The sequence below is a fragment of the Haplochromis burtoni genome, unplaced genomic scaffold (genome assembly GCF_018398535.1).
Source record: "Haplochromis burtoni strain Fernald_Lab_line unplaced genomic scaffold, NCSU_Asbu1 Contig_42, whole genome shotgun sequence".
In the NCBI taxonomy this organism is placed as follows: Eukaryota; Metazoa; Chordata; class Actinopteri; order Cichliformes; family Cichlidae; genus Haplochromis; species Haplochromis burtoni.
In genome coordinates this window covers 1,975,455-1,999,374 of record NW_024582403.1, presented here as the reverse complement: position 1 = coordinate 1,999,374, position 23,920 = coordinate 1,975,455, and the positions used below count along the sequence as shown (strand labels likewise).

Here is a 23,920-nt window from a genome sequence, read left to right as displayed (position 1 = left end):
GTTTTTGCATTAGTAATCCCTTACTTTACTCGTTACTTGAAAAAAGTAATCGGATTACGCGTTACTGCCCATCTCTGCTTACAATATACTTACAATACAGCACATATTGAGGCAGTTGTTGTTGTTATTTGGCCCAAATAAAACTGAATTGAACTGAATTAGATTCAACTAGCTGGACTGAATAATTATGTTCTAAGTTTGTTTCCTGAAAGTAGTAGCAGGATAATTAATGCAAATGTGAGAGACTAAAAACAGCAACTCTGGTTCAGTCTGTGCATTCCAACATCCTGAGACCATGCAGTCTTGTCTGAACTGCATTACAAACAACCCATACCTGCTTTTTATCTCTGAGGCCATTTCACTAAATGAACATGGGCAGGATGTGAATATCATGTCAGCTCCTTGAATGTGCGTGTACGTTCCCAACGCATGGGCCTGTGTTTATACGTGTGCCACTGCAGGAGCATGAAGTGGACCCTAAGCTGAAAAAGATGTGCGTTTCCGTTCCCTAATGGTTAATATGAACCAGACCTTACCTTGTACTCAGTTCAGACGCATGCATGTTTCTGTGTTTGCATGCACACTGACATGTGCGAGCTTGCGTGCACGTGGGTGTTTTTCTCATCTGAAAGGCCACGTCCTCATTAGAACACAGAAGGTGGTACAAAGCATTGCAGTGCTATAGCTGAAACAGCATAGTCAACATCATGCATCACACCGCTTTTCTATAGCTCTTGGATCTTTGCACCATCGTTCTTCTTGCCTTGTTATTTTAGACCTACTTTTAAAAAACAGGGACGAATGGGCTGAATTTTCAGAGCTCAATGCTTTTTATTTTTTTGTTCTGCAGTTGTCCAAAGCTGAGCAAAAATATCCATATGCATGTGAAACTCAATACATATGAATGTCAGTCTGTACATATCGATAAAAGCATACTTTCACTATTCTTTTTTTGACTGCCGGCCTTTCCTACCTGTCACCGTCTCTCTCCAGCTGTATCCATTTCCACCTTTCCTCCCCTGCAACGGATAGGATTGAGGTCAGGGCCCTTTGGCCAGTGGAGCAAGTGACAGCTCTGACAGGTTGCCTGATTTCACTCTTGTGCCTTTTGTCACCTCCTGTATGCCCATCTCATTTTAATAATGTAAATATGGGGCAAGCTCAGGCCACAGAGAATATTCTGTGTCCTGGTGCTCAGTCACTGGAAACTCACTGCACACCTGAATTGCATATGCACATACCTAAAACTGGCAGTACTCTCCAAACTAAATCAGGTTTCTTTATTTTTTAGCCTACTACTGAACAAATACACTGGACTGGAAAACTGCAAAAACTATGTGGGATTTAAATGACAGTTATTTAAAAATAATACTGATAATATATAATAGTACTGCCATATACACATGCCAGCCAACAATGTATCACGATTCGCATTATCTTGGATTAATTGTAGAGATTAAAAAGGTTTCTCGGTTTTAAACTTTGTAAGTACTGTTATCATTTTATTAGACTTGCTGCAGCAGAGGACAAGACATTTGTTTCTGTCGTTAGTATGTGTTAAGCACCAAAAACATGCACTGGCCACTGGCCAGCGTTCAGTGGACCTGTTTAATCTCCCACTTTGCTTTTCTTTTAACATGATCAAGTTTCTGGTCCATCCTGAGAAGCTATTTTTGAAATTAGGAAGGCTTGCTTGATGGAGATTATTACTGTATTCAGTTGCACATTCAGGGTGCACAGTTCTTCTCATGGCCAGATGTGTATAAGTAGCCAAGTGTTCCCCCTTTATGAAGTATTGTGCATTCACAATGAAAAATACTATAAAAACTTCAGGATGTTTGTTTGTTTTTTATACTTTAATTAATTTCTAAGCTTCAAAAATGAAGAAATATACAGAAAAGGTCTTCTAATTGTATTTATTTCCTAGATTTTGAATTGAAATTGGGAAATTTGTTGTTACTGACTTCAATCTGGCATTAATATCGAATGCATGCATTTTTTGAATAAGTTTAAGCAATTAAGCTGCATTTATCATACCTGCCTGCACACACATTTTTAGCTCAGGGTTTTTATTTATTTTCTTGAAGAAACTTTTTCACTCAAATTCAAAGGTTAAATCTATTTGAAAGTGACTGCAGCTGCTTGGTTGGTTCCACTATCAGTGATCTTTATATATCTTTTTTCGCCAGAGCATCCTAAAGATGAGGGTAGAAACCAGCAAAAACAATGTCTTTCCCTGAGTATGCTTACACCCACTGAATCCAATCTGAACAACCAACCATATAAGACACAGATGCAATTCACCTACTTAGTGTTATTTATTAAGTATCTTAAAGTTCAGGAAAATTCAGAAGCTGTGAGTCACAAACCTCTGGCAGATCAGCTCATAACTATCTGTGAAGCCTTTGATAGTCTGCCGTCCGCTTGTTACGGATGTGATGCATGATTTGGAGGCAGTTTGCTCTCCCTGGTCTCCCTCCCTGATTAAAGAGAATGCCTCCTGGTCGGAGATTACAGCCACTTGGTACCACACAGGCACAGACGAACAGGAGTGCTGCACACTGTGGGCTTCGTTAACCTTTTTCACCTCTCCAATCCCTCAGTTTGACTACAGCAGGCCTCCACCCCCACTAACCTAAACCTTCCCAGTCGTCCTCTAGTATACCCTCTTCTGGATAGCTTGCCTCCCCATCTGCTCTTATAAATTTAGGGTTTGGTAGGGTCTGATTCGGCATCCTGGGGGTCCCTAATGAACTGATTGAAGTTCCATTACATACAATCAAAGCTTTGCTTGGCCAAGGAAGCTTGTGTTCAGTGATATAACAACCATGGATGACATGCTGACAGAACCTCTAGACACACTAATGACTCGGAAGTGTGTGGTAAAGAAGAGCCCAGTGTTTTATTAAGAGAAGAAGTAATGTTTATGAGGAGTGAAATTGTTCACATGCACACACATACAGCTGCCTCCCGTGACACACGCACAACGTATCCAGATGTGGATGGTGATTTTGGAGTATTGGGTCAGTCTGTCTGGGGATAAATCAGACAGGCTAATCTGTCCTGTGAGGGGATGGAGGGTAATTGGTCACATTTGACCCCCCAACCTTGCGGACTGTGGGAACGCAGGCTTTATCTACCAGCGGTAATTGGCTAATGAAACACTTCCGCAGCTCTTCCACTAGATTGTCATCCACCGGTTGGGATAGGGTGAGGCATATGTGTGTATGTGTATGTGAGTGTGGCCAGCAAAAGAGGCCAAAAGGCATGTATGTGTGGGTGAGAGTGTGTGTCTGTGTGTAGTCTAGAGAAAATGGCAGGATGCGGAACTCCCTTTGGCCATCTCTACAACTTTATCAACAGAATCAGTCTCACGACGCCTGCAGCATACTGATACATTGACAGACCACACATTAATGGTTGTGTGGTTGCCATTACAAGTTAAATTTAGTTTTCAAGTGGAAATAGTTAATGTTATTCAAATTCAATTTCAACTGATGCCAGGTCTTTTTGTAATGCACATACCAATTTGTGTTTGCAGCATACAGGTTATATCCTTTCTACCACGGTAGATAAGGTGAGTATCAACTAACCCACCGCGGTTCAAGTCATGTAGATTTTGCGTTTTGTAGTCATTTTGTGTGATCATTTATCTGGGCAAACTCATGCCCACATCAATTTAAAGATGGGAAACTCAACAGGGAGAGAGTGAGATGTGGGGGTAGAGGGTACTAAGAAAAAAAAGGCTAAAGTTACGGTCGTGAGACAATGTCTCTGAGGTCCCATCAAGTGAGCCATTCATAGATGCAGGTCTACCAGTTTGTGGAGCCAAGGAGACACTCCGATAGAGTGGGGCCCAGGGTGGCCTTGTCTTTTTGTCCCAAGCTGACCCCTGCACTCCTGCTTGGCCTCTACGCCCCTCACCTGGCCTGTCCCAGCGCACTGGTAAGAAGATACCTGTAATTTGCTCTAATGGCCTTTGAAAGACCTGACTAGGCTAATCCCTGGAGTACTTCTCCTAGCACAACCGTATGAAAAGGTGGGGGTAACTGGGCCGAGTGTGAGTCCTGAAAGAGGACCGGTCTCTGGATTGTGTGTGAGAGAATGTCACCCCTTGCGGCCGGGGCTGGGGCAGAGGGAGTGTGGGAGTCAGCTTTCAGCAGATCACCACCACCATGCGGCTTGTTCACAGGCTCCGAAAACCTGCGCACTGGTTTGCACAGAGGTAGATCGGCTCGGCTTTACACCTCCCTCAGTAGCCAGTGTGACAGGGAGGTAGAGTGGCCTGAAAACCTGCCTGAACACAACAACATCAGGTTATACACAACTTTGAAAGACTGCACTTCAAATAATTTTGGAATTTTCTCTGTAACCTGCTCTAATGTTTGTCGTCGTGGATGAAATCAGCAAAATTAGCAATATACACAAACTGATTCATTTATTGCTGCAGGGCTGTGAAAAGCCAAAAAAAAAAAAGGAATAACAATAATAATAATGATAATAAGAATAATAGGAATAGAAGTTCAATTCAATTCAATTTTATTTATATAGTGCCAAATCGCAACAACAGTCATCTCAAGGCGCTTTATATTGCACAGTAGATCGTACAATAATAGATACAGAGAAAAACCCAACAATCATATGACCCCTATGAGCAAGCACTTTGGCGACAGTGGGAAGGAAAAACTCCCTTTTAACAGGAAGAAACCTCCGGCAGAACCAGGCTCAGGGAGGGGCGGGGCCATCTGCTGCGACCGGTTGGGGTGAGACAAGGAAGACAGGATAAAGACATGCTGTGGAAGAGAGACAGAGGTTAATAACAGATATGATTCAATGCAGAGAGGTCTGTTAACACATAGTGAGTGAGAAAGGTGACTGGAAAGGAAAAACTCAATGCATCATGGGAATCCCCGGCAGCCTACGTCTATTGCAGCATAACTAAGGGAGGATTCAGGGTCACCTGGTCCAGCCCTAACTATATGCTTTAGCAAAAAGGAAAGTTTTAAGCCTAATCTTAGAAAGTAGAGATAGTGTCTGTCTCCCGAATCCAAACTGGAAGCTGGTTCCACAGAAGAGGGGCCTGAAAACTGAAGGCTCTGCCTCCCATTCTACTTTTAAATACTCTAGGAACAACAAGTAGGCCTGCAGAGCGAGAGCGAAGTGCTCTAATAGGGTGATATGGTACTACAAGGTCATTAAGATAAGATGGGGCCTGATTATTTAAGACCTTGTATGTGAGGAGCAGGATTTTGAATTCAATTCTGGATTTAACAGGAAGCCAATGAAGGGAAGCCAAAACAGGAGAAATCTGCTCTCTCTTTCTAGTCCCTGTCAGGACTCTTGCTGCAGCATTTTGGATAGCTGAAGGCTTTTCAGGAGTTTTTTGGACATCCTGATAATAATGAATTACAGTCGTCCAGCCTGGAAGTAATAAATGCATGAACTAGTTTTTCAGCGTCACTCTGAGACAGGATATTTCTAATTTTAGAGATGTTGCGCAAATGGAAGAAAGCAGTCTTACATATTTGTTTAATATGTGCGTTGAAGGACATGTCCTGGTCAAAAATGACTCCAAGGTTCCTCACAGCGTTACTGGAGGCCAAGGTAATGCCATCCAGAGTAAGAATCTGGTTAGATACCATATTTCTAAGATTTTCAGGGCCGAGTACAATAACCTCAGTTTTATCTGAATTAAGAAGCAGAAAGTTAGCGGCCATCCAGGTCTTTATGTCTTTAAGACATTCCTGCAGTTTAACTAATTGGTGTGTGTTATCTGGCTTCATGGACAGATAGAGCTGGGTGTCATCGCATAGCAGTGAAAATGTATGCTATGTCTTCTAATGATGCTGCCTAGGGGAAGCATGTATAGTGTAAACAGAATTGGTCCTAGCACTGAACCCTGTGGAACACCATAATTGACCTTAGTGTGTGAAGAGGACTCTCCATTTACATGCACAAATTGGATAGATATGATATAAACCACTGCAGCGCAGTACCTGTAATACCTACAACGTGCTCTAATCGCTCTAATAGGATATTATGGTCGACAGTATCAAACGCTGCACTAAGGTCTAGCAGGACAAGCACAGAGATGAGTCCACTGTCAGAGGCCATAAGAAGATCATTTCTAACCTTAATTAAAGCTGTTTCTGTGCTGTGATGAGCTCTGAAACCTGACTGAAACTCTTCAAATAAACCATTCCTCTGCAGATGATCTGCTAGCTGTTTGACAACTACTCTTTCAAGGATGTTTGATATGAAAGGAAGGTTGGAGATTGGCCAATAATTAGCTAAGACTGCTGGGTCTAGAGATGCTTTTTTCAGTTAAGGTTTAACTACAGCCAGCTTGAAGGCCTGTGGTACATAGCCGATTATTAGAGATAGGTTGATCATATTTAAGATTGAAGCATTAATTAATGGCAGGACTTCTTTGAGCAGTTTTGTAGGAATGGGGTCTAAAAGACACATTGATGGTTTGGAGGAAGTAATTATTGAAGTTAACTCAGAAAGATCAATTGGAAAAAAAGAGTCTAAATGAACATCAATGGTACTAAGAGTAGCTGTAGATAATATTACATCTGTGGGATGATTACTGGTAATTTTTTCTCTAATGATTAAAATTTTATTTGTGAAGAAGTTCATGAAGTCATTACTAGTTAACGTTAAAGGCATGGTTGGCTCAACAGTGCTGATCCATTTAAACGAACATAATCATCCGGCTGCAACCAGGTTTCTGTAAGGCAAAGTAAATCAATGTGTTGATCAATTATTAAGTCATGTACTAACAGAGACTTGGAGGAGAGAGACCTAATATTTAATAATCCACATTTCACTGTTTTACTCTTTGGTTCAGATGTGGATACTGTATTGTTCTTAGCAGTAGTAGTAGTAGTAGAAAAATCACGGCTGAAAATAAGATCCAGGCACTGAATATGGACTGAAATTTTTTTTAAAAGACAGAATCTTATCAGTCTCATCTTAACCCTCATCTCTCCTGAGAGTTTAATGGAATTTGGGAAAGCAAGTGATACATGGGCAGGGAAGAGCAACCCTCTGCAAGTCTTTTCTCTTCTTTCTTCCTGTTCTTTCTATCCATCGTCCTTTTTCTTTCTTTTGACAGGATGGGCCACATACAAGGGAATGTATTTGGACAGAAAGCACACATGCAAACCAGTTTCGCTGTGTCCTACTTCCCTGAGTTAGTGGCCTTTGTATACAGTTATATTTAAATGACAGCACACATGCATACGTGTGTGCTGAGTAATTAAGAGACTGACAGCATGTTTACGTCTGCAGAAGTTCAAGTGCGTAAGAAAAAGGGTGCAAACGTAACCCTGTTTCTTATTTCCTTTGCTGTTATCTTAGTTGTGTATTTTTTTCAATTTGGTTTGATCAAAGCCTTCATGACTTCATCTGACTGAATTCAAAGCTAAACTAAGCAAGAGAAACACTGTTCAGGCTTCCAGACAGTCTGAGCTCATTCAAGGAACAGAATCAGATCTCAGGCCAAGGTTTTCAGCATACTGGATGCGCTTCTTTGACTAACATGTGGTGGATGATATGACTGAGGGTTGGCTAATTCATCTACTCAGTATGTTAGAGATTTTTTTTAGGGTTTTTATTTACTTTCTAGCCCTTGTCGGGAGGAAAAAACACTAAAAACCTACAAACTCAGTGTTTGTGTGTCACTGCCTTTCATGTTTACTGTGCGTGCGAATAGCCCAACCCCACTCGGCTTAGCTCAGGGCAGACATATCTTATAGCTGCCGGTAAAAGGATGAAATAAATCATCCCAACCCTGTAAGAGTTAATAGGTATGATGCATGTCCGGAGACCCATTGCAAAGGGGCCAGCAAGGAGGGAGAGGAAGACCTAGCCAGGGAAATAACTAGAATGAAACAGCAAAACCACAAAGGACAGTGAAAATCAGGCTGACTATTTAAAGACATTGAGAAAAGGTGTGACAGTGATACTTTCATATACAACACACACAATATCCATAAATCCTGAAACAGCAGTCTCAGAGAGGCAGCTCCTTTTAAAGAGACTATAAATTTTATATTGCTGTCCAGAACTGGTTGGTCTATTAAGCCACAGCGGGATTGCATCATTTGTATTTTAAACCTGATCACCCTCATTCAAACAAAAATAAATGTCACCATGATGAAACATAGTCAACACTGACTCAACTAAAGGTGTGTATGTATTAATGAAAATGAATATAAAGTTCCACTGGATTAAATGCCCCCAGAAATGAGGTCAGCTGACTTCCTAAATATACAGAATGACCACATTTTCCATCGCTGGGAGTTTCTTCTTGCCTTATGGCATGGCTGTAAGATGACAGCGCTAGGATTGTGAAAGAACGCTTCAAATGGATTGGCCAGCACAGATTCCAGACTTTAATATCACTGAGAATATGGGGATGTGCTGGAGAAGAGGTTAGTGGTCTGACTATCCAGGTCATCATTACATGGATGTTGCATGCGGCTATTGAAATAATCATAGCATAGCATTTGACTGGGAGGCTTTCTTTTTGGGCATTGTAATAAGAATAAGAATAATAGTACCCATTATAGTAGTTAAAAACATGAGATTATGATGTTACTTAAAGCAGGAGATAGCAATTATTATGGCATATAACTCACAGAACTATGACCAAGAGTGCTACAGGAGTTTCAGACAACACATCAATGACATTACAATGTTAATTAACGCATATTTTTCCTTGGATATCTGTTGATAATGTTTGGATTTCAGGAGTTTTGAACATAAAGCAACTGTGAAATACACACATGAACATTTATCTTTTTCTTTTTGCTCTTTTGTTTCTCCTTGGAGGAATCGTTTGTTTAAAGTTTCACTGGGTTTCATACAAATCTGTGTTGTTGCCATTTGGTGGCAAAAAATACACTGAATCAAAGTTGTGTGATGGGCAGATGATGAATAATTAAACCTCATAAACTCACATGAAGCTGATGAAAGCTTTGTAAGCTCTTTATTTAAATGTAAATATTGTTAGTAATTCACTTCACGTCATATTAAAGCATTGTTTATAGCCACTTTAACATTATTACTACTGGCTTGTGCTATAATTGACCCACAATATAATTCCATTACTTTTTAAAAAATACAGTCTATTGTGTACAAAGAAGCGCATAGCTGATTGTGTTTACTTCACTTTGGAGATAACTGTAATACTCGTCATCCTGAGGAGGACCGGGTTAAGTGGCTTAGCGCAGCGCACTGGACAAAGAAAGCAAACTGGTTGTCCTTGAGAATGCACTCTGTGAGTGGTTTCCAGATGTAGAAGTAGGCATGTTAATCTGTGAGCATGTGATTAATATTGGAAACCAAGAAGGAAAAAAACCCTTTGCCACATGAAAACAAGGACTACCTTGGAATGGAAGACAATCCGGCAACTGAGAAACGTGATGAAATTGTCCCAATTCCACAATTTGGTTGATAAAGTAAAATTCACTGGAAGAAACCTTAAGTCACAGTTCATGTTTAATATATTTGGCTTAGTGTGCTTGAACGCAGGTTTTCAGCTTGTGCTTCACCCCCATCTAGAGATCCCAGAGTCTCGGTCTGCAGACTGAAATAGACGTAAATGACTAAGCGAATGTCAAGTCAACCTTCAAAGTTATGTGGTTATTCAGAGAAATTAGCTTAACTAAACCATACCTTAGCCATAACATACTGATAATCTGAAGTCTCCTTTGAAAGGAATTGGTATACATATTCATATTGCAAACCATTTAAAACCAACTGCTCACTATAAATATTTTTTTTCTTATCTCTGCAGCCCTGTCAAAATCTACAAATAAAATAGAAGAGCAGCTATCATATTAGCTTCTCATTGCAATGAGATCATCACTGCACTGGTATCACTTGTGTTCCAGCAGTGATATCAGACTTCTAATATATGAGCCTTATAAATAGACTGTCCTTCCCCTACCGATCAATACGATCGATAGGAAGTGTTTAAATTTCAGAAGCTAGCAAGCTATTGTTTGCCTCTTTACTATTTGATTACACTGCTTTAGCAATGCTATTTGGTCATATAATCAGTCTTTGCATATAATTATTGGGGTTGTCTTGTCAAGATATCAGCTTTGACCTCTGGTCTATTATTTCCCATTACTTATTAAATGAATGAGAAATATGGAATTGTGGCCCGAGTTTGTTTGGTTTCCTTCACATTGCAGGTAATGTTGGCCCAAAGTGCATTAGATTTCAGGTTAAACTGTTCCCTTTATTTATACAGTTAAAAGAGCTAACATGCAGAGAAGAGAAAGTTTCCCATCTGAACCATGAGCCATGAACCATGCATGTTTTGTCATGCACCATTACCATTGGAATAATCACAAGTCTGTTCTAATTACAGCTTTTTCAGGAAGATGACATATAAACCAATCCGATGGTTTGTAGCACAATTATATGACTATGTTTGTTAAATTTAAGCCACCTTATCAAAACTGTTATCACCAACACACATTTTGCGTGTCTTTTGTCTTTTTCTTGACATAATGAACTCCACAAAACGAGATAAAGATGCATACTTTGGAACAGGATATTCCTGTTAGCATTCATGGTGTCATGCTCAGTTGACTACATGAAAAGTGATTAAGTGAAGAATGAATAAAAAGGCCTCAAAAGAGCAGTTCATATTGTGTCTAATTTGAGTTTCAAAAATAGCTGGATAAAGCCATCAAAGAGGCATTCTGGATTTACTATAAACGAAAGGTTTGATTTTGTTCCACGCATAATAAATGTGCAAATTTCACCCTGAGTTATTTGTGTTTATTTACATTTTTTTTCCATCTTTTTTCCAATGGTGTCCAAAAACCCAAAGTTACTTAAAATTGCTGGAGCATATTTGTATTTTGGCAGGTGCATGTTAAATATTTAAATCTGGGATTAGCCAAGCAAAACTTTGCTTACCAAGAAGACCCTCCAAATTATTTACTGTACATTCAGGCCTCAACGTGCAAGTTTCCATATCACTGCACCTGTCAAGGCCTCCACTAGAAAGCTGGTTCTCATGGTAATCTCTCAAGGTGTTTAAAGGAATAGTGAGTGATGTAGCCTTTGTCTGTGCCGATACACACAGACGGCTGCTTTGCCCAGTACCAGACCCTTTGAGGGGGTCATGGCAGATCAAAGGTGCTGGTCACAGCCATTAGGCCTGGCAGCCCGAACCCGACATGAAAAGCTTGTTTTGAAAAGAAGGGCAGAAGGAAAAAAACAACAGGGCCCTCTTCGTTTAAAAAGCAAGCAAACTGTGAAATAATTGAAAAGGTATGTCAATCAAGACCAGGAGCACAGCGGGAACTCCAAGATTCCCAGGCTCTGCTCTGGTCGAGCACTGAGCCATGGAGGGCGGCTCAAGGGGGCAACCCAAGAAATTAAAGACCTGGGAAAAGGAACAAAAAGAAGACAGGAGGAAAGGAGTAGAAAAATATCTTTTTTTGCTCCGTCTTTCACTCTTTTCTACTCTAAATTTGTGATGGAAGGAACTATTTTGCCACAGTTTGCATAGCCCTATTCAAAATGCTCGGTCATTAATAAGATCTTGTCTAGCTCTTCACCTCTCAGGTGAGTAACAAAGACTTGTAGGGGAGTAGGGTGGAGGGGCTCAGGAGGCTTCTGCCCCCACCACCATCTCATAACCAGCACCTTCATCCTGTACTCCCTCCTTCCTCTTCCCCCATACCATGAGTCTGACAAAAGGGAACGCTGTGAGTGTCTCTCTCTTTCCTTTCTGCTTTTTTACCAAGGTCAGAGAAGGCTTGAATGATCTGACGATGGGCTAACGTCCAAAAAATGGGGGACGGAAAGAAAAGAAAGAGTAAAAAGAGACTGAGTTAAAGACTTTTTCTATGCTTTTAAAAAAAACCCATGGAGAAGAAGTAAATGGCAAGTCCACAGTTGACTAGACATGTATAGTGCAGGATTTGCTTGTAATGGCAGCTTGAGCTTATTGACAGTCCCAGCCAAAACATGTCAAAGGTTAAGAGATCGTGCCAGTTGCAAGTGGGAAGCCAAAAGTGCCTTTTTCATGAGCTCAATGGGGCCATCAGTTGATACTTGTTTAGCAGAACGAGGCGAAGAAGTGACCTTCAGTTTCCAGTGCAACTCACTGACAAAGAGTTAATTTGTCTTCATTGTGTTTCTCCCTCTTCCATCAAACTGGGATTTTGTTCGACATTTGAAGCAGATTTTTGAATAAGAAATTACTCACAACTATATATATTTATATATATCATTATCTCAAAGTGTAGTGATCAATCAAAACAAGTTTTATGAAGTACTGAATCACTGCCTTACTGAATTTCAAAATGTTAGACACATCCAGAAACAGGGGCAATTTGTCAAACGGAATTTAATCTGATTTGCAGAGGCCATATCCTCATGACTATCTAATTTTAGCAAACTGACTTCAATCAATACAACAGTTACAGATAAAAACGCGTAGTGCCTGTAAACCTATGTCAACATTATTCTTTCTGTGAGCGTAGAGCACTCCACCAAACTGACCTTTGGATTTCAGCAGTTAGAATAAGCTCTCTAATAGCTTGAAATACCTCACTCTGGTTTCTCAGGCTTTGAACACAATGGAGTGACTTTTCAAAGGGGGGACTGTGAGTTATATGGATCTAACTGGTCTTTATAGATGTGTGGTCAAGCGTCCAGAGCCCAAGTGATTCTTCTAGACAATGTGAAATCCCCATTCCATATCCTCAGATCTTTTGTGTCTACCGGCTACAACAATGAGTACGAATAAACTGAATAAAGTGTAGCGCATGAGACCTGGAGTAGGCCAGGAGAATATTTAAGGTGTTCCTTAATAAATTCCTTCTAGAGAACGCCCAAACCCATTGCAAGATCTATTAAAATAAGAAAAAAATACAATGAGTTCTTCAATATATATAGTTTATTTTTTATGTCCCAACATTAAAATTCAATTTAACTTTATTTCTATAGCGGCAAATTGCCCCAAGGCCCTTTATAATTATGCTCCTCACCCATATTTGCTTTAAACCTGATATGTTAAACCTGAGCAAACGTAGCTCTTTACATTCAGGTCCCTGCATTGTCTCCGACGTGACAAACATGCTTCCATCACACCTACTGTGCCTGGAACTCAAGCCAGCAAATAACGACAATTACTGCTGGCACCACTTTCAGGCACCAACGGTTTTCATTGGCCTGCACTAATCCCCCATAAACCCTTGCAGTGCAACAATCACCAGCAGAGGCTCAGCTAATTGCTGATGAGTCCCTTGCACGCTCCAGGTGCCACCATAGCACACCCGGTGTTTGTAAACAGCACTCATAAAAAGGAGGCTACCATCAAAGTGGCAATGTTTTCTTGGAGGAGCAGAGACAATGAGGAATGATGCGGGTACAGCTGGGCAGCTGATACCTGGATGGACTCCTAGCCTACAGCTTTGCACGAGCAGGGAGAGAGTTTAATTTACGTGCTCCAGTCAGAGAAGAAAAACACTCAACAGGGGTTTGTGTACTTTACCCCCCTTCCCCCTTTTTTTTTTTTTTTTTTTTTACTCTGTACTTCTTTGTATCACCTCATATAGACTATGACTTCACTTGGTAAACATGACTAGTGATGTTCAGGGCAAAAAAATCCCTGATGTCAGATATTTCTGTGCAATACAAATACAGGCCATTTACCATTTCTGTGCTTAAAGTTTTTACAGCTCTGCAGATGTTCTGTGTTAGAGCAGCAACATTAGTCTGATGGCACTGATAGCCGCCTGGGGGCATAATCTATATGCAATTTTGTATTGTGCTGTCATTTGTATATGATTACGCAGAGATGCTATCATTTTGTCTTTAATACTGAAATGCACAAATGTGCACAGACAGAAAGGTTTTGGTTACTATCAATGGTGAGCGTTGGGGTGCCTCTGTACTGACCTCCTTAGTACAAATTGGAGCCAAAAATTTCAAATTTGGATACTTCACTCCAACATTCCTATTGGAACTGAATTTCAGTCAGGTTCTTGGGTAATTTGGCGTACCTCAGCTTTTTCCCCAAGAATGACTTCTTGACAGACATCTTCCACTGAGACCATTTCTGATGAAGCTTCAGTAAACAGTAGATGGATCAACTGAAGAGCCAGATGCATCTCTTAGGCCATATCTCAGGTCTTTGCTAGATTTTTTTTCCTGTTTCATAAGTACGTGACTTTCAGATACAGTTCATCTGATAGTTTTATAAGGCCTAACATTCATGTATTGTCCTCAATTTGTTTTTTATTTTTATTAGTCTAGTTTCCTCAAATCTTTTAAAAGTGTGATGCACACCATGGTGAAATGTATCAAGTTTTAGACTAATAGCTGTTTAGCAAAACTTGTTGGCGCAAAAAATACTATTTTATGTCTGTCAAACTGTAAATACAAATACAGAAATGAGAACAAATAATGTTTTTGACAGGCTCCTAGTAACAGAGTGGCTAAAGATATCAGTTACAAACGGTTCTTTGCTAAGTTGTCAATTATGTATAGACAAAACACTGGCTCATCCCTTGAATATGGAGCCTTTTTTAATGTTTGAAATATTCATAGGCCAGTGTTAGGTAGATTAATGAATAATATAATTCCCATGAAAATGGTCAAATACGAGGACTGTATGAAAATGAGTGAAAAAGCAGTGAACAAAATTGAAAGACTCTTAGAAAGCATGGAGAACTATTAAACAAGACGATTAGTCTTGGGTTCGCTCACCTCCTTGAGAAAAAATTGGCTTCTTGGAAACAAAATATAATAAAATTATAGGTGGCTCAAGAATTTTTCCTATTAGTTTATGTTTAGAAAGAAGTATAGTTCCATTATTAGTGAACAATTTAGGTAGAGGTATACTAAGCAGGAACCAAAGGTCTGAAAAATCAAGGAGATGCATTATTATTATTATTATTATTTATACAACTCATATTATTCAGTCTAAATGTTAAGATTAGCATTTGCACTTAGTATCTGAACCGTCCTGTACAAATAACTGCACAAATAAACAGACTTTAAAAACACACTACAGTGCAGCACCTGCAAAGCCACTGTTATTCTGTTATTTGCATTTCTTTTTCATCAGAACTATTCAGGAACTTTGTTCAGTCACTGCCCTGTACAAGACTTGTGGTTCTACCAAAACAGAAGAGGATTGGTCAGTTGGGAGACCTGTGGCCCAATGCTGCTTTTATGACTCATCACCATCACTCATTTCCTACCAGCTTGCCTCATGCAGAACTTCAGCACCTTGATCTAGTGTTGTGTATACCCACTTCTGTCCAAAGCTAAGAAATCTTTCTTTTTCTTACAAATATCCAACTGTGGCCTTTTAGCAACAGAAAAGAAAGCATCTTTTCTGCTTCTCTGGTTTACAAGGCATAAGAAAAAAGGATTTGCACCCAACAAACCAAGACATCAAAGTGCTTTTGAGATTATTTGCAGGTAAAGTAAGGAAGAAAAATCAAAAGAAGCATTAATCTCTATTAATTAGCTCCTATTAAGGATGCTGTGGTAAGACAGGACATCTCTAAAAACAACTAGGTAGAAACCTTCACCTTGGAGGTTTTCGCAGGGTGACATAAGTTACCACCAGAGACAGTAAACAACAGCAGCATGACCAAAGCATGATTGTGAGGGCTGCTTCTGGAGAGTTGCATGGATGCAATTCGGCAGGATGCTTATGTTCACATTTAAGTATGACTGATAGTAGGGCTGCAATGATTCGTCAAGTAATTCAAATAACTCAATCATAAAAAATCTTTTACATAAATGTTTTGCTTTGATGCTTTGTGTTAACGAACCTGCTCTGTAGCGCTCAGTCATCACCATATGTTTCACCCGTATGTTTGTTTTCTCAACATATGGGTGAAACATTGCTTAATTAAGCTTCCATGAAAATGTAATTATAACCAAATTCAAATTCAAATTTTATTTGTCACATACACAGTCATACACAATACGATATGCAGTGAAATGCTTAGACAACTGCTCGTGACCTAAAGAAAAGAAGACTATGAATAGGATAGGAAATAAATATGAAAATTAAAATGAAGGGTAAATTTAACTAGGAAGGAAAAAAATAAAAAATAAAAATTGAAGTTAAAAATAAAATAACTGTACAACAAAATACACAATACACAAATACACAGTATAGAAATATATAAGAATATACGAAGAAATATAGAACAATAACAGCAGCTGTACAAGTACTAAATGGTAATGAAGAAATATAATGTCCAGGGTTGTGCAATCCACATGTGTAAGTGTCTGGTGCAGTACAAATATGCTTAAAGTGATTTGTTTAAGTGACTTGTGATAAAGTGATTCGATTTGATGACCACGCAGTGTGGTTGTGCAGTGGCCACTAGTGTAAACAAATGTCCAGAATGTTCAGTGTGTGTGTAAGAACCATATGTGTGGGTCAGTACTGTGTGGTGGTGTGATTGAGAGACCGTATCGCCTGCGTGAAGAAGCTCCTCCTCAGTCTCTGTGTTGGTCTTCAGGGAGCGGAATCGCTTTCCTGACCTCAACAGAGAGAACGGTCCGTTGTTGGGATGGCTGAGGTCCTTCACGATCTTCCTGGCCTTGGTCCAGCACCGCCTGCTGTAGACTGAGTGCAGGTCAGGGAGCTCAAAGCGGATGGTGCGCTCAGCTGATCGCACAACCCTCTGTAGAGCTCGTCTGTCCTGCATGGTGCTGTTCCCGAACCAGGTTAAGATGTTTCCCGTCAGGATGCTCTCTATGGTGCACGAGTAAAAGTTCCTGAGCACCTTGGAGGGCAGTCAGAAGTCTCTCAAGCGTCTGAGGTGATCTGATAGGATTGCAATTTTTTGTGAGACTCTTGTACATGTCCTGCCTGTATGTGAGCTTTTTGTCCTGGACTCTGAAATCCATGTGTTGTAGATTGGCTATAATCTAATCTTTTATAAACCCCCATCTCCCTCAGGATGCAGTTAATAGTTTAATATTACTAGTTTCCTTTTTTTTCCTTTTCCTTTTAAACATATATTTTGAAATGAAACCTTTATGAGTGTCCTGGACTCTCTCTCCTCAGAGCATATGGCCGTCTGATAAACTAATCACTAATGATAGAATGACTTTTGATGGAAGAAGTTCCCAAATCTGGATCTTTCTAACCTTGCCCCTTGTTCTCCTTTTATTTTCCAGGCTTGATGGAAATCCGATCTGTCAGTGTGGGAGTTGTTGCCATCAAATCTGTCAGCACCGGGCTGTACTTAGCTATGTCCAAGAAAGGCACGCTCTTTGGATCGGTGCGTATACAACCTGGCAACATTTTTCTGGAGGTCAAGACTTCTGGACAGGGAAGGAAAGTTGTTGGGGTTGCAGGATATATATGAGTCCCAAATGAATGCCACCCTATGTTTGATGTTCCCGAAGAGAGGGAAAATCTGAGAAATCTTCTGATGGAAAGTTCAGAGAGATGTCAGACTGTTATAATCAATCATGGCTGTACACCTGCACCTTGTCTGACTATACAGAAGCTTGAGCTGGCTTGCTCCACCATCAAAACAGACAGCAGAAAAAAGAAACCTAAGCAGCAATGACAAATAGCCAGCTGGGTTCATGTAAGTCCTTGCGTGCCATCTGCCAATTGTTGTTTTGCAAAGCAGCTTTCAAAAGTAATCACCACTCATTGTTAAACTCAAGCACAGTTCAGAACTGAGGTGTGTGGTGTCTAGCTCGTGTACTTAAAGCTTGAAGACGAAAACATCAGGGATGAGTGATAAGACAAGTGCCTCCGACCATCTAACACACAAAATAGGACATAAATAGACCCGATGGAGGACTTTACAAAATGGCAGATGAATCACGGCATGCTCACTTTATCCCGATGCTATCACAGAGAAGGCCTCGTTACAGGAGCCTGATAACAATCTGGAAAAGGGAATGCAGCAGAGCCTCTTGTAACTGCGACATCTTTTGAGACCCTTACTGATAAGAAGCTGTAACCACCCGTGGAAAAGTGGCTTTGCTGAAGGTTGAATTTTTAAGTGCCTTTAAGAAAAAAACTTTGTTTTATTGTTATAATGTGATTAATTTGAGAACACTCAAGGTTCAGTTAACCCAAATCACAAATAAAGACACACACCAGCCACCCGCTTTGTCACACTCACGTCTTTTCACATTTGCAAGTGTTTTAAGCTCTCGTGTCTAAGGTTTCAATTCGACGTAAGCGAACAGAAATGAATATGTCCTTCCAATAATAATGTCCCAGTTAACCAAGATATTTCACAGAACTCACCATCATGTGTCTCTGTCAAAGATCACTTTTTAGAAAATGGTCCCAAAGAAAATGAAAATGTCAGGTGTAAACATATCTCAAATAACCAGAATATTGTTTCTGGAATGCAAAGCCTGTTCCTATCCTCTAAAATAAACTGCACAGAAATGATGGAAAAGATATTTAAGAGGTGAATGTCTTCTAAAGGGTGAGGATTGGGAAATTCTTTTCAAATTTGGGTTAACCAACCCTTTAATTCTTACTTCCACTGTCTGAGAAAAACAACCCAGATCACTACAGTGGATAAACTCACTGTATATACTGCAAACACCTGGAAATCTTTTACTACAGCAACTGTCATTAACCTTTGTACACTTGAAAGCTGGCCTTGTACAGAGAAGGAACAGCAGTCAGCTGTTAGCAGTAGGTTAATTGCTCACACCCTCTTTAATGTCTCTTCTCTTTCTTCCTGCAATCACAGGTGAAGTACAACCCGAGCTGCAAGTTTAAAGAACGCATTGAGGAGAACGGCTACAATACATATGCTTCGCTTCGCTGGAAACACAGCGGCAGGCAAATGTTTGTTTCGCTGAATGGGCGCGGTAAACCGAGGCGGGGCCACAAGGCTAGACGTAGACACCCATCTACTCATTTCCTGCCTATGCTCCCCTCGTAGCAGTCCAAGTCTGAACTCTGACCAACAACTGGATGGCTCACCTCCTTCCGAGGACTAGTGTTGATGTGGCTGTGACACAATGTGTATTTTTATTATTCCATCCTCTTGTCAGATAAATGTACATTTGCTGAGGTCTGTAACATTTGTAGAGGTAGTATAATATCTACTCTTAAGTTATTTTCTGCATTTTCTAATGATGTTCAGTAATACAGCACAATAGAGTAGAACTACGTTACGTTCAGACATCTGTCTTGCCACCAAACCACCTGTGTTTGTAGCGCACGTTTGAGGTGAGAGGACAGAAGGGGAGATAGCGAGACAGGGGCTTCCAAATGATAAAATTTGGATTTGTGAAGAAAACACATCACTATTAAAAGAGACCCTTATAAGTCAGTGGGCAGGATCAAATTCTACTATTAAAAACATCTGCACAGTAGCTCTGTTCCAACAGCTTGGCTTCATTTTGCTGTATATTTAGCCTCACAAAAATGCACATGTGAATTTACCATTACATTGCATCATGTGCAGGTCTACCTGAAAAGACATTTTTTTATGTATTCACACTGCATCCAGCACTGTTTTCAATGCAGCGTGTGAAATAACATTTTTGTAAGGCTAAGTATGACTACATTTATGCAACAAACCCTGACGAGGATTAGTGGAAGAGAGCTGACGGATGGATATGCAATATTTTTTTAAATAGGGATAAATTATCATAATGAATGGGTTAATAAACGCAATGAGAAAACTCCAAAGAATCAAAAAAAAGGGGAACCTCTACTCAGCAAAGTCCATGGTACAAATTTTATACATGTTCACTGTTGCTTGGGAAAAAACTGACACCACTAGAAAAAAGATAATGACGTGCAGTTGAATTGTACTGACTCAAACACAACGATAGTTGTACTGTTCTGTGTGTATATGTTGATATATGTCAAGAACACGACAGGAACTAAGCTAACTACTGGGATAACATGCTGGATTTCTTGACATGCCCTTTCAACGTCTGTGCATGCTTCTGTCACTCCGCTTCTCTCATTCAACCTACAGTTAGTAGATTAGAAATCAGATAACAGAGAACTTTAATTTTTAATTTTGGTCTTTAATTCTGTCGTGAAATCGCTGACATCTGCTTTGACTCATTTAACGCTTTCTAGCAGCAGTAGGCAAACACCGCGTTGCATAGCAGCAGCTCCATTAATTTTGTACGCCATAGTAAATGGTTTTTACAATCTGCTTCTTTCAAGTCTTTCTAACGTTTTCTCGACAACAAGGCTAATAGAACATTTAATATATTTAAAACTTTTATACTCTTTAACTGTTTGAAGTTGATGTTTATTGTTATTGTTGACTTTTATGTTGGATTGTAGTCCTACTGTTTAAAATAAGGGGAAAAAAATAATATTCAGTCCATATTCAGCTCAATTTGTATTACTACTGGATGTTGGTACGTTTGTGATCCATTTATCATAAGCAGTTTTCCACAATAGAAATTAAAAGCCGTGTGTGTATATATATAACAACAGATTCTCAGAACAAACAATCCCTGGATCCATTTCAGTTGAGTAAAGTAATTTGAGTGCCTTGGTTCATGGTAATCTTCAATAAAGAAAAATGTGGATACGTCAGCAGTCACGGCTCACGTGCTTACAAGCCTTATTTAAATAGTTTTTTTTAGTCATGAAGAGCCACAATGGCATTTTTATCTGCTATGGCGCTGATTGTTAAGAGTTGGTAACATCTCCATCACAGCACTTCGACATAATCCCCCTCTCATCATAATCATGAAGAAACTCACAGCGGGAGAGGCGTTGATGTGGAGGACCTCCCCGTGTCTAATGAAACCTCTGTGGTTATGAACTATGCAGCCGAGCATCAAGATCATTTACACACAGACGAGACCTTCGGTGGCACAGGAGGCCACTCGGTCTTTTCAGTGAACAGAAAGGAGAGTCGGGCATGAATAGTGGGTGTTTGGGGTGAATAAAGGCCAACCTTTCAGCCTGTCATAATGTGAGATTACTGTGACGGGGTACATGTCTGGTCAGAATGGCGTGAAGTCACACTGTAGTTCAGCTCTGACGGTCTGGGTGCGACGCAGAATATCAGTATGGGGGGTCTGGCAGTACTGTTGCCATGTAAATGTCTTTGTCCTCTCTGCTGTGCACACCAGAGGTGCACTTATATTTTTGAGAAGTAAATAATATTTGCAGTTCTTGCTGATGTGAGTAAAACTTTCACTTAAAAGAACGTTACCTTAACTCTGGAGAGTACTAGATGAACTTTTTACTCCATTTCTAGTCTGTTCTCAGATTATCTAACTGTCTGCTGACATAAAATTTAGAAAGTAAATAAGAGGAGGGTCATGAATGTTAACAAGCTATTGAAGCTTTATTAATATGCTATTATACTTTATAAAGTCCATTCAAAAATAGGGTTGCACAGGACAGAAAAATCCCATTTTCCGACTGATCTCCTGATTGACTCGCTTCTTTGTCAGTGTCCTCCATCTCCTGTGCTCTACCTCTCCTCTTTCTTCCTTAAACCGTCCAAGAATCTCTTTCTCCTTGGCCTGAGGGTGCGACTGGCTGTTGGTGCCAGTTCCACGGACAGCAAATGGGAGCTGTAATTATCATTGCTCCACCACTGTCCTGTCAGTGTGCTCGCCAGCAAAACAAGAGGGGAGCCTTTGGAAGTCCTGATCAAAAGCTTTGGCCTTTGATCATGAAGCAAAAGGAAAAACCTAAACACTGTGCAAAATCAACAAGGAATGTCCCAAAGAAAAAGACCTCAGGAGAATGCAAATGACAGCCATCCAGAACGCATCCTCAGCTCCTCCTCTGCAGTGACGTGCTGATGTCACTAACACAGGTGTTTGGGCTGTGTTTGATCTAACCCGCATAAGCAGAGGACTGAGGGAGTGAGTCACGCACTGATGTTGTTGCACAAGTATCTAAAGACAGCACATGGTAAGCTGCACAGCAGGTAATGTGTTCATGTTTTTGGAAAGGCCTCAGAAGGTTCACATTTTGAATTTGATGGGAATATCTGTATACTTATATCATAGTACGGTATGTCTTCACATCAGTAAAAACATAACAAATAGATGGGATTCTGCATGACCCAACACAATTAATGTTCATAGAGAAGGTAACTTTGTAGGCAACAAAATAAATTTGCAGCTGACTGACAGAAAAAAAGTAATAATAGAAGCCCATTTTGAGGGCCTCAGCCAAAATCTACAGGGGCACAAGTCATGCTGCTTCAGCGACAACAAACCACAGCCTCTAGAACCTTTGAAACCCTGTGTGGTCATTTTCTCTCACAGTGACTGAAAAGAACTGTGGTGGGTGGGAAAGAGAAAAAAAAAAGAGCCCTTCTTAATACCAATCTTATGTATGTAGACGAAAATGGGAGAAGTGGGAGGGGTTGGGGGGTGGTAGACAGACTAAGGCACAATTTTAAAGCGCTTATTGAATTGCCATTACAGCTCCTGAGACTAATTGTGGCTGTTGTGTGTCTCTCGGTGGCCTAGGGGGCTCTGGAGTGGCCCTGTATGCTCTTACTCAGTGGGGTTTTCAAACCGAGTGGCCCTGAAAGAGAACAGGACCACCGTAGATCAATGGCAAACCTTTCACTCTTTCACAGGCCCTCACTAATCCTTCTCATTTGTCTGCCATTTGTTGAGGCACATTCACAGCTCCCTGAATTTAGGATTAGGGCTTGTTTTGTTACAAAAACAGCCCAAGTTATAAAGCTGAATAGATGGACTGAAGGGTGGACGACAGATGAGTGTGCATGTGAGTTTTTGAACATGTTTGCATGTGTGTATGGTTATTATGTATACACTGTTTGTATGAACAAATTTATGAGATCACAGTGCCTAGTCATCTATATGCACATGATTTGTGGCCACGACACACATGTAAAAATATATGGACATTTCAAGGTGAACTCTAGCATAAAAGATCAATAAAGAGATGTAAAAGGGCAGAAATAGAGGCAGCCACACTCAGAGAAAGTGTATAGATAGATAGCTAGCAGAGATCAACACTCTTTGACAGCTGCAGTTGGTCCTTCCATTTTTAACCAGCTCACATCTGCACAATACGTATATGCGAAAACCCTCCTTCACCTAAAATTTCAACACTCTGGAAACACTAAATATGTCGCAGTGCTGCTGTTGCTGTTATATCCAAGACAGGACGTGGAAAACTTTCTTCATATTTCTGCAAAGGCCTTTTGCTCTTTTCAAAATGTTAATTCAGTTTTGTATACATGTTTCTCAATGTAGTACTTTAGGTATGAGCGCATGGATTAGCAATGCACATATCTGTAAATACATCTATATTAGTATCTGCATCTCTCTCTCTCTTGCTGTGTACATGTGTAGTCACATTTATTTGCACAAAGAGAGAGCAAAGACAGAGTTCTCTGTCCTGAATCACCTTTTGGAAATAAACTTTTCATAAAAAGGAGGAAAAGCAAGAACAAATTGATTCATCACACACAAATACCTGCAAAGGAAATACAGTTTCATTAAAGCTGCTGCAATTCCCTTTGAACTTCAGAGTTTTTCTCCATTGTGTTCTGTTTGAACCTGAGAGTGTGCTTTGACAGACTTGGCAGTCTGCTACACGACTATCAGACTGAGGCCTTCTCATCACTGACTGGATTAGTGTTCATGTTTGAAGCCACTTAGTAGACTTTAGACAGGGCTGCTGAGTGGCATATGCGCCACATTTCCCCTTAAGCCCTGCCATGCCATCCAAAGGTATGTGGTGCTGACTGGCCAAACGCCATGTCAGGCATTCTTTGAATATCTGCAGCCCTGCCAGACACCAGGGGATGTTGTGAGGAGATGGATGGAAAGACGATTGTGTGACAGCAAAGTTGATCCCTGAAAAAGAACATATTAAAGGCTAGAAATACCAGTAACAGTAGTGATTTCTTGCTGAGAGCTACACAGA

The 23,920-nt window shown here is 40.2% G+C and overlaps 1 protein-coding gene across 1 annotated transcript in view; it reads left to right on the top strand.

The window, feature by feature from the left end:
* The window catches only part of fgf22 (fibroblast growth factor 22), a 31,526-nt gene extending 9,238 nt beyond the window's left edge, over positions 1 to 22,288 (top strand). Inside the window, exons 2-3 of the mRNA XM_005920738.2 lie at positions 17,200 to 17,303; positions 18,756 to 22,288. Of these exons, the coding sequence (XP_005920800.1) occupies positions 17,200 to 17,303; positions 18,756 to 18,950 (299 nt within the window). The 3' untranslated portion in view covers positions 18,951 to 22,288. The remainder of the gene's footprint in view (positions 1 to 17,199; positions 17,304 to 18,755) is intronic.
* The last annotated feature ends 1,632 nt before the right edge of the window (positions 22,289 to 23,920 follow it).